The sequence below is a fragment of the Crocodylus siamensis genome, chromosome 7, assembly GCF_052110815.1.
Source record: "Crocodylus siamensis isolate JL-2025a chromosome 7, ASM5211081v1, whole genome shotgun sequence".
Taxonomy (NCBI): Eukaryota; Metazoa; Chordata; order Crocodylia; family Crocodylidae; genus Crocodylus; species Crocodylus siamensis.
The window spans coordinates 89998242-90017791 of record NC_143401.1 but is presented as its reverse complement, the minus strand read 5'-3'; the positions used below and the strand labels follow the sequence as shown (position 1 = coordinate 90017791).

General features: G+C 42.0%; 1 protein-coding gene and 1 long non-coding RNA gene across 36 annotated transcripts in view; both read left to right on the top strand.

Moving 5' to 3' along the window:
• TCF7L2 (transcription factor 7 like 2) overlaps positions 1–8888 on the top strand; it is a 200292-nt gene extending 191404 nt beyond the window's left edge. For 19 of the 35 annotated variants that reach the window (XM_090058587.1, XM_090058597.1, XM_090058592.1 and 16 more), the window contains 2 exons: positions 766–838; positions 6674–8888. In XM_090058587.1, the coding sequence (XP_089914713.1) occupies positions 766–838; positions 6674–7109 (509 nt within the window). In that variant the 3' untranslated portion in view covers positions 7110–8888. Of the gene's footprint in view, positions 1–765; positions 839–1402; positions 1477–6673 lie in introns of those variants that run through there. The other 16 variants (XM_090058614.1, XM_090058622.1, XM_090058619.1 and 13 more) reach the window with 5 other exon arrangements.
• A 5020-nt stretch (positions 8889–13908) lies between these two features.
• Positions 13909–19550, top strand: part of LOC149860115 (uncharacterized) — a 36434-nt gene continuing 30792 nt past the window's right edge. Inside the window, exon 1 of the long non-coding RNA XR_016443489.1 lies at positions 13909–14045. This is a non-coding gene — a long non-coding RNA (uncharacterized LOC149860115). The remainder of the gene's footprint in view (positions 14046–19550) is intronic.

Genomic DNA, 19550 nt, shown 5'->3' with positions numbered 1-19550 from the left:
GCATACGCAATTTTTTTTATTATTTTAGTTTTGGTTTTTGGTTTTGTTTTTTTTTGTTTTGGTTTTTTGTTTTGGTTTGGTTTTGCTTTCTTGCTTAAGCCTATTCATTGCAGTTCACTAGCTATACTAACAAGCCCCTCTTCCCATGCTTCACCCCCCGGCTGCTGCTAACATGTTCATTCTGCAATCTGCTTACTCCTATTCATTCCTTTAAAAAAAAAAAAAAAGAAAAGAAAAGAAAATAGAAAAATTTAAATAAAAAATGATTTTTTTCCCAAAAGCTGCATTATCCCAGTAGATATAATTTTCTTTTTTTTTCCTTTTCTCTTATTTTTGTTTGCATCTGAGTTGAAGGAAAAAGCATGTTCAAGATCTAACTTCCATACTTAGCTTCTTTTCTTCCTTCCCTACCCTCCCACCATAAAAGAGAGGGAAAAAAAGGCGTGCCAGAAACATCACGTTAAAGAAATCATAATCACTTTCCTCTACCTGCTCTCTTAAATGAGAAAGAGCCAGTCCTTGAGAAAGGGATACTGCAGCTTTAATTGCAACAGATAATTTCAAGAGTTGAATAAAAGTGTGATTATCACTATTTTTTTTCTTAACTTTGAAATCAAGTCGATATTTTGCAATTAATAACAAGGACATTGATTTTATTCCCTTTTTTTTATTTTTATTTTTTTTTCTTATTTTTATCTTTCTCTTTTTTTTTTCCCCTTTTCTCTCTCTCCTTTTTCTGCTCGCTTCTTTCTTGAACTCATTCAGACCTGAGCGCTCCTAAGAAATGCCGAGCGCGCTTTGGCCTTGATCAACAGAATAACTGGTGCGGCCCCTGCAGGTGTGTATAGTTTTCCCAGACTCGCTATGGCTGATTTGCAGCTGGTTTATTTGGTACTTTCCCCTTTTTTTTTTTTTTTTTTTTTTTTTTCCTGCCTTGTTGCTTTGTAGCTCTGTGTTGTGATCTAGGAGACACAAGGGAGTGGGACACTGCCATGAGTTATCTTCTCTCTGAAAGGGTTCTGCTTTTTATTTCCTTCCTCCTTGCTGCCGCTAGCCAAAAACCCACTGTAAAACAGCATCAGCCTAAGCATATCTGATCCGTGACTGCAAACACAATCCTCCCAGCCTTCTCCCGAGAAACGTTGCATTCTCTCTGAACATGACCAAGGCCCTCTGATAATACAACACTGAGTGTGGGACAGCAGTGTCATGGTCTTAGAGATTTTTTTTTGTTTTGGCTCATTGTGGAAGTCCTCTTTCTTTCATACCATTGGTGCCAGGGGAGATTACCAAATAAAACTGAGACGATTAACGAGAAACATAGCTGTAGCTAAGATGACACGTCCAAATGAGCTCTATCCACCATTGTGTTGTATTTTTTGTGTTTACCTTATGCTAACAGATGCAAATACTCCAAAGAAGTGTCGGGCATTGTTCGGGCTTGACCGACAGAGTTTATGGTGCAAACCATGCAGGTATACTACCCATTAGGCCTTTGGGGAAATAAAAGAAGTCTGTCCTCTTAGTGCATTTGTGTGATTTATTTTTTAACCTTTTCTCCCACCCCTTCCACCTTCCTCTCTCCCATGGCATCAGTCGCTAATAATCTTCAAAATACCTTGCTAATTTTTTTAATGCCATTTCCTATCTTTCTTTACCAATAACTTCTCCCTGGTGGTAGAAATGGGACCGAGCCAAACTTGAGGTGTATAAAGCTGGGACTTTTCAGACCTGTCAGCAAAAAGGAAATGCTTAGGTGGACATTTACACTGCGTCTGTTTGTGTGTGTGTGTGTCCACTGTCTCCAAAGGGCTAAAAGAGTCTGTGATCTGCAGCACTGGTATTTTCTTTGTGATTAGAGGTATATAAGCCAGTGTTTACAGCTTATGTGGTACTCATCCCATTGGCGCATTTGGAGAATTTAAAATGCATCTAGATCAATCTGAAGCTATTTCTGTAACATATCTATCATATTTTGAAATGATCCTATGCCATTTTTCTAAAGCTGGAAAGAAATTCTTGCAATTTGACCAGCAAGTGAGCTGTAAACTCATGAGCTGTAGAGGAAAAAAAAAAAATACTAATCGCAGCTTTGGTAGGCCAGTTTTCAGCTTTAAAAAGGAAGTGAAAGACACCAAATTTCGACAGCCCATGTTCTACTACAGTTTAAACCAAACCTGTCATTCCACGGATAACTCAGTAGGTACTTCTTTCTTGGTGGAGGGATACCAACTAGCTCTTTTCTCACTCCTTTTCCTTAATGACCACATTTGGTTAAATTTGTTGTTTCTTTGTTCTGATACAAGCAGTCTTTGAATTTGGAATATTATGATGGTAGGTATTTCAACTCCAACCACACTCTGTATGTAGTACCTATTGTCTCACCCCTCTCCCCCGGTTCATTCCCTTGCCATGTGCTTCATCTCATGTAGACCCTAGATCAGATGTTCATCACATTATGTGCATGCACGCAATCCTTTTGTTTCCCTTGATTCCAAGTGCAAACATGGATTGACGAATGTCTAAGCAGTAAATAAGAGAAGGCTTCGGAGGACGGCATTCTCCTACATTTGAGCACTAATAACTTCCATTAGATGCATGCTTAGTACTGTGAGTTGTACGTGAGGTGCAAAGACAATCATTTAGATGTCCGTGTCAATGTTAAATATCTTTTAAAGTAGCAATTTAAAAAAAGCAACAATTTCCCCCCCCCCGGCCCCCCAAAAAACAAAACAAAAACCCCTTTAAAATGGAGGAAAAAATTTGCCTAGATTTATTGAATAGTCCCTGACTGTGAAGTACTCGGCTTGAATCTTGTAATAGCTAAAGACTTACGCTGTATTTCATTGGACCTTACTAGGTTAATTTAGGGTCCATGTTCAATAGATGCTTGTGTCGTTTATAGACACTATATTTGACACTCATCAAACTTTGTATGCTCCGTCAGTGTACAGATTAGTTTTACATCAGTTTTGGATCATTTATCATTCCTTATCCATTCAAGTTAACATCATACCTTTTAAAGATGCATTTTATCATTAGAAGGGCTTTTACTTTGATCCATAGGATTATCACTTTGGCAGCACATTGGTTGTGTGCTATAGCAATTAAAATCCTTTCTCACTTTAGTTTTGCCTACGTTTACTTCTGTTTTGTTAGGAAATCTTTGCTGCAGGTCAGAATCCGTTTTGTTGGGACAGTTTTCATTATGTACTTTGACTGGAGCCAAATGCCTTTTATAATGACAGAGCTCCTAGTTTTATATTCGTTGACAGATTATTTTTTTTCTTTCATGCATTGTAGCATTTTCTCATTAGGCAGAGTTTATTGCACAGTTGTCCTGGTGCTGGTCCTAATCCTTAAAGGTTCTTATTTATAGAAAGGTAGTTTTCCGTAGAGGTTCTTTGGGGAATAGGCTCTAAAGATGTGTGGTTTGATACTGCAACACAAAGCGAGACATCTTTGGTCACAGTAGGTGGAAGTCAGAGAGCCCTTGCCATTATCTTTCATCCTTGGCAAGAGCAGTGTCCTTAGTTTTCGGGACAGTGTTTTAGGGCTAGTTTCACTGGTGATATGAATGGGTGCAGCCCTATTGACTTCAGTAATGTTTATATATAGCATTTAACAGATTTCAAAACAGTGCGCCAGTTCTAATCCTCACAATGGAGGATTAGCATCCTTATGCCCATTTTACAGATGGGGTGACCAAGGGCACACATTGAAGCCATATGAAAGTAGGGCTTAGAGCTTGGGAGCACCTGGTTCACAGCTCTGCACTTAATCCCTACTCTGTAGTGACTTCCTTGCATAAACGTAACCCATATGTGACAGATTTGGCCTGTAGCCTTCTAATGATTTTATTGCACGCTCCTTGCCGAACAGGTACACACACACACACACACATGCACGCATGTCTGTGCTTCAGACAGAGTTAATAGTGCACAAGGGGAATGGCACAACCTGGGAGGCAGGTCTCTGTTAAATTAAACAATCCACAGAAGGAGAAAGTAGCAGTAGAAAAGAGTGCCGTACTAAAATAACTGAAGTAAAAGGAAAAGAGTTTACTGTGCTAGAATACCTTGGAAAGGATATTAAGACCCCAGCCCTAGCCCCTTCATGCCCCGGCCATGAGAATCTCTGCCTCTTCTTGTCAACCACGAGCCAAAAATAAAACTTGTTTTTTAAAAAAACAGAAATGTATCAAATTCAGGATATTGAGCCCGTGCCTTCAGTGGTTTGATTATCTCCTGCAAGATAATGAGCCATTTCAGCTTCTTTTAAGGTCAAAGAAGCTGATTGCCTTTTGGACTACTGGGGTTCATAAGGCAAGCACAGTTTGGGTCTCTTCATGGCAGGAACTTAGATTTTTTTTTTTTTTTAAATTTATTTTTTAAATAGCCATTGACCATGATGTTGTCAGAACCTCATGAAACTCCATTCCCAGCTGCTGTATACTGCGGTTAAGGAAGCATTACACAAAGTCATGCCAGAAAACCTATTGGTCTCGGGGTGGGCAGGCAATGGCAGAACTAATCCAGCCCAGTTCACATAGTTGTCTAATGCCCACGTTTCTGGTGGTGTTGTTTGACGTTAGGAATTTAACCAGGTTCTGTTTTGAGCCCACCAAGTTGCTTTTTCTATCTTTTAACTTTGCTTCTAATAAAGCATGGTTTGCTGCCTGACACCTTCACTTATTCTCTCTTTCTGCCTCTTCCTCATTTTTTTTATTTTTGGTTTGGTTTTGTTTTTTTAACATCTTTTAAGTGCATGGATTTTTTTTATTTATTTTTTTTAGTTGTAGCATGTATTGATCTGCAGGCTAACGTGGTTAAAACTCTAATAGCCCTAACCATTTACCTTGCTGTGTGACCGTTTAAAGCAGAACCTCAGTCTGTTGCTTTACTTTGGAAAGAGGATTTTGCAAAGCTTTCAGATTTGCCAAATCCTTCTGCTGGAACTGATGAGAGGTGGGGTGCCCGGTTGGCTCTTCTGTTCCTGACCCACAGACAAAATATCTCTCGGTGTGACCGAGTAGCTGAGACTCGGGTCTCCATAGAAAGCAGCACCACAGTGAAGACAAAAAGGAGAGATGCTTATTTCCACCATCTGGGTTGATAAAACAAAAAGCCCGTTGGTCCAAACACATTCTCCGTGCAAGTGGAAGCAAATCCATTGAGCTGAATGGAGTGGTCTTTGCTTACATCTCTGGGGGATTTTTACCTAGTGCCCTTCCTTTTCTGCACGGGGAGTCAGATGGACAGCTAACCCTTGTTTCTGTCCACTTGGTGTGGCCTTGCTTTATTGGGTTATCTTAGCAGTTGTGTTGTAGCCACTGGAATTTGGTTAGAGATGCATTCTTTCATCTCTTTGGATAGTTGAACTATTAAAAAAAAAAAAAGAAAGAAAGAAAAGACGGCAGTAATATTTTGGGCGAAGCAATGCTGGTTTGCTTTAGATCTCCCCATGGACAAGTTGTGTTTGGGGAGGTTTCACTCGAAGAGTTGATTTGGCTCCAGAATTTCTTTCTGGGAGATGCTTTAGTCATGTACCGAATTGGTTTTCTCCTACAACTAGAATTGTCTTGCATCCACGCGGCAAGAGAGACCTGGCAAAACTCATCTGCTGTTCGTTACGCCATGACATTACAAAGTGGACAGAGGGAGGAGAGATTTGTTTTGGTCAGAGTTTGGTTTTGGGGGGTTTTTTGTTTTTGTTTTTTTTAAGGGCTTCATTTCTTGTGAGACACGTATCACTCGTGGTGTAAACTAAATTCCATGTTGCTCCTCCGCTACGCCTGTTGTCGAGCTCTTCAACTGACTGAGATTGGGATCCTGCTCTAAGATGATAGTTATGGCCTCTCGGAGGAAAATTCCCAAAAATGCAGAAGAAAAACCATCCCCCAGAACCAATTCCTCCCCCCAGAAAGAGAAAAGAAAAATTTAATTGCTTCAAACCACAACCTGCAGGCCATACAACCAGTTATTCTTGTTATTTTGGATCATTTTCCATTTCCCCTGTTCTTCTTCTAGTTTTCTTTTCCTTCGGTTGTTCGTTTTTCTTTCTCTTCTCTTCTGTTTTCTTTCTACCTGACTCTGACCTCTCTGGATTCGGTGCAGTTCCTAACCGAAAACAACAACCACCACCACAAAAGCATGTGCCATTGCTCACCGCTACCATTGCTTTGCAAAGGTGGTGTTATCTCTGCCTTCAGATGTCCGATGCTTCACCGCCAGCCTCTTAAGAGTCTGATAGTGATATAGGGCAATTTGGAAAATTTGTTAGCTTTCTCCGGGTTTTTTTTATTTTATCAGGTTTAATTTTACATTTTTTTTTTTTTTTTTTTTAAGGGAAGCACAGATCAGAGACTAACATACTGGGCTTAAAGACCTGGCATCCGATTTTATTTTATTTTTTTTCTTTTAAATTGCCTGAACCAAGAGGCTTACAGAGGCATTTTGTGTCTTCTGTCCAAATCTTCCAGCTAGACATTAGGTTCCTTAGACATCGCCGTTGCTGATGTACACCCAGCAACACTTTTAGGTCTGCTGTAGGCTCTGGGTGCAAAGTTTCCTGAGCCCTGCGTAGTTTTATTTTGTGGCTCTTTTGCTTTAGATAACTTTCTCCATGAGTGTTTTTGCCCTTTATTCACAGATAACTCTCTCCCTGTTTCTAGGAGAAAAAAAAAGTGCGTTCGCTACATACAAGGTGAAGGCAGCTGCGTCAGCCCACCCTCTTCAGATGGAAGCTTACTAGACTCTCCTCCTTCGTCTCCTAACATGCTAGCCTCCCCCCCAAGAGACTCAAAGCCACAGACTGAACAAACGCAACCTCTCTCGCTCACATTGAAACCCGACCCACTGGCACACCTCTCCCTGATGCCACCGCCATCTTCTTTAGTCCTGACCGAAACCTCCGCCAGCAAGCCCAGCGCCCTGTCTGCTACTAATTGTCAGAACGGGGCATTGGATCATCAGCCTGCCACTTTACAGCCGTCAGCAGCACCCTCCTCATCGTTAGCACAACCTTCGACATCCTCTTTGCATTCCCATAATTCGTTGGCCGGGACACAGCCCCAGCCACTGTCACTTGTAACCAAGTCTTTAGAATAGCTTTAGCCTCTTTAGCCCTTTATTTTTAATGTGTTGGGTATTTTGGATCAGTTATTTTGGTTGTTTTGGTTGGTTGTTTTGTTTTGTTTCTTTCCCCCCTCGGGTTTTTGTTTTTTAAATTCGTGCCATATGGCTACATTAGTTGATGTTTATCGAGTTCATTGGTCAATATTTGACCCATCGTTATTTCAATTTCTCCTTTTAAATATGTAGATGAGAAAGCCTCATGATTCTGCCAAAATTTTTATCAACAGCTGTTTAAAGTCTTTGTAGCGTTTAAAAAAAATATATATATACATAACTGTTATGTAGTTCCAATAGCTTAGTTTTAAAGACTGATTTTAAAAAATAAAAGAGAAGCAATTTTGAAGCAGCCCTCGCAGAAGGTGTTGGTTCTTTATTATTTGTATTAAATACGAGCTTGCGAACCAATCATTTTACATCTGGTTTTTAAACCTTTAAGGGCACAATGAATGCAGTGCCGCTACTTTTTTTTTCTTCCTCGTGTGAAACAACCTTTATTGTGATGTTACTTGTTATTGTTTAAATGTACAGAAACAAAGGGTTAAAAATGTGTTAATATACCTTGTTCCATGGTGTTGTTCTTTTTGGGGGAGGGAATGCTACACACAATTAAAAGTATCACAACGCTATTGGACCAGTAGTATTTATTGCTTTAGAGATTGCTTGTTGTATCTGTATGTTGTCCCTTTTTAAATGTTTTTTTTCCTTTTTTCCCCCTTGAAACATTGTATAAAGTTTTTTTCCCCTTTAGTGTAAGCATCTTATATATAACAACTCATTTGTACAAGGTTTTTAAGTTTATATATAAATGTGTATATATATATTTTTTCGGGGGGGGGGGGTCTTGTTTTTGTTTTGTTGTTTTAATTTCTTTTTCTTTTCTGTATGAAACACAGTTGCCACCAAAAGGACATTTGCAGATGCATTTTAAAGGATCAATAGTGTAAAAATAAGCAAATCAAACAAAAGCCATTACACACACACACACGCATACAAACACACACAAAGACTTGAAAACTAGCAAGGGAATTTTTAGTAACGTCCAAGCGTCTCGTTCAGAACTGCAGTTGAATCCCTGCGACATTAGGACTGTAGACTGTGTGCAAAAATTTTTATGTGCCAAAATTCTCAGTGACTTCTAACTTTTCTCCCAATGACTTTTTATTATTATTTTTTTTTTAATGCTGTAATTTTTTTGTTCATCATGTTTTGCTGTGATGTTACATAGGTAGATATGTATGTAGTTTTAATGTCACCTATAACAGATGTGTTTGGTAGCAGATTGTCCGGAAAGCATTTAAAATGAAGAGGTGTAAACCCTTAAGGGCCAAATTCTGTATATTAGAATATTCATAAAAGGAAAATCAGACTGCCACTTTATGTACACTTACTACATACAGGTAGGTAGCAAACTTAAAACAAAAAAAAAAAATCCTAGGCATGTTGATGTTGCAAAAAACGCTGTATAAAGCTGAAAAATTGTTCATCTGTTCATTCAGTGCCATTGTAGTTGACATGAAGCGATTGTAAAACTGTCTCAGATTTTTCTCTGGTTTATTAAAATGCTAACTATAACATTTTTTGTGAATACTTTGAATGTTTCCTAACAGTTGTGATGTTACTGTTCCGTTTTATGCTCTTATTCCGATTTTTCATTTTTAATGGTTTGGAAGCCATTTTTTGTAATGAATAAATGTTCATGCTGTACAGTATCTGTAGCATGCAGTTCTGGATTAATAAAAGCAACTTAGTATGTGCAGAGAATGACTTGTCAACTCATTTGTGTTGACTGCATTTTACTCTGGTCAAGTAGATGTGCAAAATTTTCTATGCCGTGTTTCATGATAATTTTCCCTGGTGTTGGCCAGTTCTACTCATGAGAAATGGTCTTTGTGTTACTAAAGTACTTTGGGGGCAACCCTACCCTTGTATTGTTAGATGTGTTTCATAGGAGGCTCTTCCTGTGCCCCGCAAAATGTTGTGTGTGTGTTACAGCAGTGCGATATTTTGTATTTTATTTTAAGTGATTAAGACATTGCTGCTGCTGTTATACTTGTTTCTAGGTCAGATTTTACTTCTCAGCTGTAATCCTGACACTAGCAGGGGAAGCTAGGTCTGGTTATAATTTAATCAAAAAGAAAATGTGTTTGTTCAGTGCAGTGATCTTCACAATTCATTAAATCAGTTTTGTGCCTCAGTGGATGAAATTCCCTCAACTTAGAGCTCGGTGCATGTGCATGCAAGATCTTGTCAGGTCCCTTTCCACAATAATGGTTTTCAGCTGGTAAACCTAGCACACATGGCACATTTTGAAAGAAGAGGGCTTTAAATATACATTGGGTTTTTGAAAGTTTTGACTGATAGCAGCTACTTTGGATGGAGCGAGGGGGCTCCAAACCGAGGGAGCTAAAACAGCTGATTCAAGAAGATATTCGTATAAAAAAGAAAAAGGCACGTTTACCTAGAGCGAAACGCATCCCCATGCCCGGCAACCAACCTGGGCCCACCTTTTTACCCTCTCAAAATAGGGCAACCGTAGGTTGTGAGGTGGCGGCTGGACTCCCTTTGAGTGTCGTAATTCAGGTGCAGATCCGTGCGCTATCCCGGCACAACCGGTCCTTAAGTGCATTAATATAGCACCCGCTTCAATTTCTCAGGCTCAGACATACCAAGCTATTGCTTTTCAGTCTAGCGTCTCTATAGATAAGAGAGAAAATGCAGATGCTCAGGTGTGTTTCAGTGTTTTAAGTAAATGACTGATCATTTTTAAAACCGACTAGAGAATCCCCTCATTACCCTTGACAATCTTGACCACTTTACTTGGTGGGTGAGTGTCCTGAAGTGAACAGTGATTGTGAGCATCTTATAGCACACCTGTTTGGTAGATTTGTATGGGTGCTTGGCTCTTCTACAGCTCTTTTTGTCTTGGTGCACTTTCTGAGATCAGGTAAGTGTTTTTTCCAAGGGAGGAAAGTGTCTTGCATCCAGGTCAGTCATTGGCTAAACCAGGAAAGGACCCTAAGTATCTTGACTTCCAGCCCTACTCGCTAGACCAGGCTGTCCCCATAACATGTAATATTAATAACCTGCGAATCATGTGACCCAGCTTGATGTGCAGGGAGCTGTCATCAGCAACAGAATCCGCTAGGGCAGATAAATCCATTTTTGGATTGCCTAGCTCCATTTTACAATAGTTCATCTCGGAAGAAAATGGCTCTGAAAGGAAATGCAAGTGACCTCCCACCTACCCCACCACTAATAAAACCTAAATTGGACACGAACAGCATCTTGGCTGAAGGATGGAGACAAGGGATCAAGGAGGCGCTCTTGAGAAAGTAGTTCCTGATGTTTAAACAGAGGAGTCAGCGCTTCTAATTACATTAAAAAAAAAAAAAATTAATCTCGTGAAGCAGTGCAGCGGCAACTTTGTTTCTGAAGTAAGAATAGTTAATAATGGATCATAAAAACTTGGATTTTCTCATGGTTCCTTCTAAGGGAGTAGCCATCATAAACTTTATTTTTTTATGGTTGATCGAGGGCCTAAACTTGACCCTCGTAGCAAAATTCTCACCGACTCCACTGGGATTAGGACTGGATCTTGCCCTTTTTTTCCCACCTGCCGCAGACTTTTGTACGTAAAGCTGAAGGAATTTCCCTCCCTTAACCTGCCTCCTCCGGCTCACTCGCCGAGGCAGCAGTCCAGCGCTGGTGAAGCCGTATTTATTACTATGGTTGTGACAAGGATGTCACCACCCATCACGGCAACTCTGATGCATCTGAAAGGCATAAAATGCCAAAGCTCACTGTCATTAATAGTCAGGAAATTGAACATGATACTGGAATTACTCTCCAGCTACTCGAGGGTTTTTTTGCCTTTTTTAAAAAAAAATGTTTCGGCTCTTGCGGGAACATGACCATCCATCAGCTGAACACATGTGTTGTATCAGTGCTGAGGATGGCTGCTCTCTTCCAGTATAAAACATTGCACTCTAGGGAGATCTTTGCGAGCTGTGATTCAAAGGAGTCGCCAACAAGGTATGATTCATATACATTCAGTGAAATGTTTCTGTTGCTTGCTGTTTTATTAGCAGTTCCTTGGAAAGCTTGGCCCCAAAACAAGCTGTTCCTGAACACAATGGTTTTCCTCGGGTGCATGCGGCGACGAAGGGCCTGGACACAATGGCGCATTGTAAAGGGCTTGCCAATCATGTGCGAACTTGCATTGGCATCTTGTTCTTAAGAAATGGGAGGCAACGCTTCCATACAGGCTGGAAACAAAGTAGGTCCCATTTAGGTTTCAATTGCTTCTCGAGAGAGACCTTTTTCCAGTGAGACCTTGCATAGGCACTGTGGATATTTCCTATTTTTGGGGGTAGTTGTTTTTTTTTTTGTTTTTTTTATTCTTTCCCACTTGGTTCCATTTTCAGACGGGGTGAAATTCAGCCTTGTGCTGAGGGGCTCACTCAAGGGCCTAAGGAAAGGGAGGATATAACTATTAGTAATAATTTGTACTCCAGAGCAGCTAGAAGCCCCAGTCATGAGGAGTCCCTCTTGTTAGGTGTTCTCCAAACACAGAGCCAAAAAAACTGATTTTTCCCAAAGAGGTTGCACTTTAAGTGCAAGACCACACTTATCCTGAGATCACTGAAGGTCTTCTGCGCAGAGGAAATTTCCAGCCAGTGTCATGACAAAGGAAGAAAACCCACCAGAGGGCTGGGCTCATTAAGCAGCCTTATCCTGCAAGCCTTCCACATGCCCAGTTGTCACTGGAGTTAATGGAGGGGGGCTTACCTAAGGCAGTAAGGCGCCCTAAATACAGGGAGCAATTCACTGTAGCTATTGCTTCCATCTGTTTTTATGGGAGAAGTCAAAGAGGCCAGTCAATGTATCTCACAGTCAGAAGACATTTATTTTCCATTAGCTTTGTAAATCTCATTTTTCACTTAGGGTATGGAATTTGAAAAAGTTTAAGCAAGTTGCTGACTCAATAAACCAGTGCCACATGGTTTTAAGCTTTATTTAAAAAAAAAAAAATAGAAGAATCTTTAGAGTCCTATTAGTTTTCGTAGACCATGAAAGGATGTAAGGGGAATTCATAGTGAAAATAATTGCACGGGCCATTGGTACAGTCTTGAAAACAAATAATAAAAAAGTGAGCCCCCGTTCATGTGCGTGACAGAGCAGTTTGTAGTCGAGATGTAAGATAGCTGCAGGTTGCACGCAGGTATAAATTCGCCGGCTCTTTTTGGTGAATCGGGTAAGGACCTAAGCTTCAGCTGAACACGAATCGGTCTCAGTGAAGGGATAAAGGTGAAATACTATGACACGATGCAGGAGAGTTGGGGTAGCTGCTCCAATGGTCACTTCTGGCCTTAAAACCTATGAATACAAAGTGCGGGCGAGATGGCGTGGTGACCAGCAATATTACAAATGTTTAGATTGGATACGGTTTTTTTAACATGGTCCTGGCGCAGCTTTAAATGTGGATTTTGTTGCATCTAGAACATGCCCGTATGAACAAGGCAACCTCCCGGCGCAGAGGTAAACCTGCTGCTGGCACGCTTGAACTGTCTTCATGACAAAAGAGGTAAGTATTCCCGGAGAGTCTGTATTAGCCTCTAGGATGCAGCCACACAATGACACGCTCCCTTAGCCCTGTTTTCACCTGAGACTGGCACCTAACTTAAATGGGGTGGCTTTTTCACACGAAAGCAAGGAGCCTCCATGGTATTTTTTGCTGCTTGAAGGTTACAAGTTGATCGCTGGATGAATCCAGCATCAATGAGAAGGTACCGGACCAGGAAAGCCGGCTCCGGGTTGTGAGGCTCTCCTTACCCGTGTTGGAGTTATTTATTAAGATGCTCATTACACTTGCCCCCATGAAAGGGGTCCAGCCATGGTAAGAGGACTGAACTAAAGTTGTAAAAGCCCGGGGCTGTTGTGTGGTTCTGTAACATGATTAATAACACATCCTGTGCCATCCGCACACGGGAGGACCAACTGGGCTATATACATGCTCCTCTGTGTAGCAGACAGAGGCCATTCATCTCTGTAGACCTTTTACAACATATGGCTCTGTATGCTGAGTCTTGCTTGGCTGAATTTAGAGGGCTCCTGTTCTATGTATTTATCTGCTAGACCCAGCATAGCAGAAAGGCTTTCCAAAATCATTGCTACCTTATTTGCAAACAGGCTCATGCGTAGTTGCTGGTTCTCAGGTTTTGGCACACACCCTCCTTTATCTTCCTGAGAAAATGTCTTCCTAAGAAAACGTCTCTCATTTTAGATCTTCCCTATTGAACAAGCTGCTGCTTTTTCATTTGGATCCAGGCTATACCTTTTGAATCTGTTTCTTTTTTTTTTTTTCTCTTTACCCCTTCCCTCCTTCAAACTTATATAATGGCACATTATACAAAATAGCTAAGCAGGTGGTATTTTTAAAGACAGTGAGTGAGCAATTTTTTGGCCTAAATTTGGAATGAAACAGATGGATTTTAAGACTCTATGCTTTTTCTATGAATAGTAACCGTTGTTCTCCTCGGCCTTAAACACCAGTTTCAAGACCACCTCCAGCAACCAATCAGCACTCTGTTATTTAATTATAACAAAATTCTTAGCTCTGTCTGCTGCTGCATGGGCAAGTGGGGGGCACTGGATCAACTTCTGGAGCCAGGCAGACTTGCCAACAATAATTTTCCTTTTCCCAGAGGGCCGAGGAGGCCTGGAGCAGGTTCCAAGTTCCTCCTAAACTGGCTGTTCAGTTTGGGCTCCCTGACAGAGTGCTTGAAAAGGGTTATAGAAAGGCAGATAAATGCACTTCTTGTTGCAAGCTTCCCTGACAAGCCAGGCTTCAAGAACAGTGATCTCATTCCTGCCTCATTATTAGCGGTGCCAGATTTTTTCCATTAACAGGTAATTGAGTAGAAACTAAAATAAGCTAAGTTTGTTTTATCCAATGCATTTTTCTTGCTTGCATGCAAAAGAAAAACACTTTAGGGAGAAGTTTGCTTATAAATGTTCATGAAAATATATTTACATCGTTTTAGAGCCTGCTCTCGGCTTGAGTGCGATGAACCGGCCAGTCTTTTCCGTGTTGTTGTTTTGGGTTGAAAGCAAAGAGATCTGGTTTTCTGTGCGTGTGTTTTTTTGTTTTGTTTTGTTTTGGGGGGGGGGGGGGGTTGTAATGGTTTGAATTCCTCCAAACAACAGGGTTCAACTTCCTTGTTCCCTTGACATGGGCCACTCTGCCCTTGTAAGAATCGCATGTACACACATTAGTGTTATGTAATTGACTTCTTGCACGGTCCCAAAAGGGAAGCAGCAGCAGGCGCCAATTAGATCATAATACCGCATACAACCGTCAGGCTCACAAAGAGCTTTCCCTTCCTGCGGGGGCGGACGGAGGGCAGGCAGGCTGGAGGGGACCGGGCAGTCTCGGCTGTCCCATTGAAACGGGAAAACAAAGTTGGTCTTCTAGACTGCTCTTGTAGTGCAGATGTTGTGTCGCTGGAAAGGGTTTTCATTTTTATGTGGTTGGTTTCTAACCAGTTTGGAGTGTGTAAGAAGAAGGTGGAGGGGATGAGGAGCAAGTCTGGGCTACACAATGTGGTGTGTGCTTTACCGGTGGTCTTAGACGATGTTGATTAAATCAGCAGCACCCTTGCCTCCAGTGCCGTTGTGATGCAAACGTGCTCATATGGGAGCAAGTGCTGCCATTATTCTTTATCTGTGGAGGGCTACCTCCATGCTTTAATTGCGTCCGCTTCTAAACCAACATGGTGCCGGCAGTATGAAAACCAGGCATCGGTCAGTCTCGGGAAGCATTACCCAACTTCCGTACGCCCCCTTGCTTGAAGTGCGTCTCAGCTTAGCACCTCTTTCCTGTCTCTCCCCCACCTCAGCGGAGGTGGCCCTGCTGCTTTTAGGCATGTGCGTCCTGAATGCTAACGAGGAAATGCAAAGCACTGATGAAGGCCAGGTTGAGGCTCATGCTGAATGAATCACCAGGGTGAATGTGGCAAAGAATTTGATTTCATGCTCTCCACTTCCCCATCCTTTGTTATTCTGTGGTGTCTCCCGATCACGTTCCCCGACACTGAAAAGTCTTGGGTTGCATTCAGCTTCCCAGCCTTGCACTCCTGGTCCTGCCTTTGTCCCATATTTCCACTGCCTTGGTGGAGCTAGGATGGATCCAACATAAACTATAACAGAGAAGGAAAGTGTTATCCAATGATACTGCTTGAAACAGGAGATGCATTATTTTACCGTGAAGTTCCCGGTCCTGATGCCCAGATGCAGTACCATCTTCTCGTCCTGATAGCTGACATTTAGTACCGTCTCGCTTGTTTGTAATACCACATAAGACCAAGGTCTGAAATACAGGGGAGGAGAGGGGGGAAGGAACTTAGGGGTGCTGAGCTCCCCCATAAGAGACCAGAGCCCCTCCATAAGAGATGAGCCCCCCCCGAAACTCCCCCATAAGAGACAAGAGACGCCATCTGCCCCACGCCTTTCTAGGCAGCTCGGGCGGTGGCGGTGGCCGCTCCTTCTGGTTTCCGGCTGCCGCAGACCCCCACAGGAGTCCGAGTGTAACTCAGACCCTAAAGCCAACTACAGCAAAGATGGTAGAGATACTCAATCTCACTCTGCTCCCTTTACACTGAGTAATAAGGGGCTAGAGTATTGTCAGGGAGCTAGACAAGCCCCCATATCAAGGGGAGGGAAGAGTCTGTCAGCAAAGGCCCTGAAGAAGATGCCTTTTCCTGCCTGGGGCAGGGGGTCGGACACGGTGATCCGTCAGGGTCCCTTCCAACTCTACAATCTATGAATCTAAGATGCCTGCAAGGCTACTTTCCATTGACTGCCTCATAAAGTGGGCACGCTGGACGCAGGGTGAGTCTAAAAGCGGCCGAGGAAGGTGATGGCAAAAAAGGTGTTTTAAAGCAGAGGCATAAGGACACAGGTGGGTGCTCGAAGCAGCTGCCCCATGCAGGTGCAGCAGCGACTTCTAGTTGCCACTATTGCCACTGTGTGGTTGTGGTAGCAGCCATTTTTTTCTGTCTGCCCCCCAATGTCGGCACCCGGGGCTGCTGTCCTTGTCTGCCCCCCCCCAGTTACGCCACGGGCTTGTAGCTACTGTAGCCTTGCGTCCCCTGAGCTCTATAGCAGGCTAAATACCAATTCCCAGAGCCTGTTTCATCACTAAAAGAGCTCTTCAAAGGGCCTGGAACCTTTTCTTTCTTATCCCCTCCTAAAAAAAAAAATAAAAGCAAAGAGACCCGGGCTTTGAGGTCAAGTACATAATTGTTCCAAACAGGAATCTCAAGCATCGGCGCTTCCTCTGGGCAGGTAGTGCTTGATCAATTGCTTGATGACAGACACTGTGACACAATAGCCCCCATCTGCACTTCAGCAAGCAGAGCCTTTTAAAGTAGGATTTTTCTTTCTTTCCTTTTTTTTTTTTCCATTTTTTTTTTTTTTTATACCTGATTACTTTTACTTTTTTTTTTTACTGTCGAATTGGCTCGCCTTAATTTTGCAGGGGGTCATGGCAGGGAATCTATTCAGCTTCCTAGCGCTGCCTCTCTGGTTGTGCCTTCATCAGGCATCCCAACTTGCCATTGGCTTGATTGGGCTGGGATGTGCCCATCAGGGCCAAGGCACCTCAGAGGTATGCTACAGCCCACAGGCAAAACTGTGGTCTAGCGAGAAAAGGCAGGCAGTGGGGAATCGGATTCCCAGTTTCTTCTCCTCCTTCAGCAGTTTGGGACTTCAAGCAAACCTGTCCTTTAGCTTCTCTCTCCGTAAAATGGATATAACCTCAAGGCGCTTTGGAGACTTGCTTAGTGTTGGATCAGTTGTGCTTCAAGCTTAGACTCCAGTAGAACGATGATTAACAATGCAAATACATCAGGAATCCACATCCAGAGTTAGAACAATACTGACTGAATGAGTAATGCTTTTGGATCCTGCATTTGTATGTACTGACATACCATTGCTGTTTGAGGTCAGTTCTTGTTGTTTAAACTGCTAATTTTATTCCACTTCTTATTGCTGTACTGGGTCCTTGCTATGCGGCTGAACAGCAGATGTCCCCTTCTTTCTATCACAAAGTGTAATGAAAATAACACAGACTGGTGCAATGACACCCACATAAACTGGGGCAGGCATTAGCAGGCTCCATTTAAAAAGCCAAGGATTTAAAATTTGCAAGTGCATGTCAGCTCATCGCAGTGATAGGAAGACAGGCTGGTTAGAGTCCATTGAACTAGACTGCATAAAACGTTGGCGCCAGCTGTGCAAATGTAGCCATATACCCCATCGTTGCTCGAGGTGCCTTCCTGACCTGAGAGAACAGCATCTAGAAATGAGACGACCATTCTGCCTTGCTACTCATCCTAGCCATTCAGATTTTTATATCCGTGGTATCTAGCATCACAGATTTTCTGTTGAGATTGCCAGCAAGCTGACCTGTTGTCCTATGCTGTGTGGTGGTATCATCTCTTAGCAATGGGGATCTCCAACCAGCCTTTGGCAAATAACTTATCAGGTAGACGGGATTCAATTACATTGGTGACCCCAAAATGAAAGGGGTCTATCTCACCCCCTAGGCCAGCCACCCAAATTGGAGATGGATTCTTGGACAAATGATTAATTTATCTTCGAAAGATCAAAATAGGCTAACTGGGAAACATTTATAAAATGAAACATTTTAAACGGTATCCTTTTGAATTGTGAAAGTTACAAAATTCACCTAATGCCAATGGATGATTAGGTAGTGCTGATCAAAAAACAATGTTTTGGGGGTTTTTCATTTGAAAAAATGTGAATTTTTGGTAGAAAATTAAGCACTGAAACTCTTTCCTCATTGGGGTTTCCTGATGGAAATTTTTGCTTTGGAGCATTCAGGATTTCAGTAGAAAAATTAAAAATACAGTGCAGCAAAGCAGAAAGTAGTCAAATTCTTACTTTTCTATTGCTAAATAATATGCATAATTTTTTTAACCAGCTCTGTGCCAGGCTGGGAAAGTAAAGACCTCCAGTCATGAACAAACCAGGTATTTCAGGGGTGGCTGGACAGAATCTGCAAGTGACACATGCAGCCTCCGTGTGTGGCACGTGGCAAACTGGGCAGAGGGCAGGCAGCACGGTGGCAGACAGTGCTGGGCACAGAAACAAAGCATTAGACCAGGTAGGAAGCACAGGGCTGGGAGCAGAAAGCAGAGCGGCAGATCAAGCAGGGAGCACAGGGCAGGGAGCAGCAAGTAAAGCAGCAGATTGCTCTGGGGAAGGGGGCGGAGGGGCACTTGGGGAGGGCCTGGGGCACACCTGCGAAAAAGGTTGGCTCCCACTGACATAATCAGTAGTAGATTGGGTTGCATAACCTCACTCTCCCTGAACATGTCCTAATACTAGCCCGAAGAAATCATTTCTAGGAGCTAGCTTTTATGTTTCTATCATGCTTGGTTTCTCTACCAATCAGTAGTGGATGCAATGGTGATTTTCATGAACCAGCTTGTTCAAAGACACAACATAGTAGATCGGGCGAGTAGCCCTTTCCCTCCTTTTATCCTGCACCTTACTCATGCATACATCTTCTTCTCTTTCACTTCAATGCTAAACTTATTTCTCCATTTCTGCCAAAAGCAAAATAAATCACAAACTTCCCCTCAAGTACATGCTAAATAATTAGGAACAGAAAAAGACAGAGAAAAAAAATTATACAATTTTCATTATGTTCTGTCCTGTCCTTTTGACCTGCTTATAGTCAGTCTATTTGGACTTCAAACAAGGTTATTAGGGCCAAGATTTTCAGTAGGCACTGGTGATTTTTGAGTGTTCAACTTGACATGCTGAGCCCATCCCACACTAAATATCAGACCCACATAAACTGTTTCCACTTGAACATCGAAAATGGAGGCCACCAACCAAAACCACTAGTCACTACTGAAAAATCCCGGTCAACCTTGTTTTCACACTGGATGAATGGCATGTGGTATGCTATTGGCGCTATTTAGATAAGGATAATAGTTCTTCTATTTTAAAGGGGAGAAAGTAATTGGGTATAAACAACTGCACATATCCTTTTAACAATACAAGTTATGTATTATTCTACCTCCCAGTATTTTTATTGCCAAATAAACACCATTTTTTAAAATTGTTGCTCTTCTCCTGGTTAATTTTCTTTGCGTTAACAAGTATGACTCTGCAGCACATTTCTTTAACACAAAATACACAAACCCACCACCAATCAGTTAACATAGATGACATCTTTAAACTTTAATACATTTTTTCACTATAAACGCCACCAGTCAGCTTTCGTGTAGGTAGGTTTCCATTGTTAGTCGTCAAAGTCTTCTTGAGTGGATTTCCCACTGTGTCACTTTTGTGTGAGTCAAATCAAGATTATAGGTAACA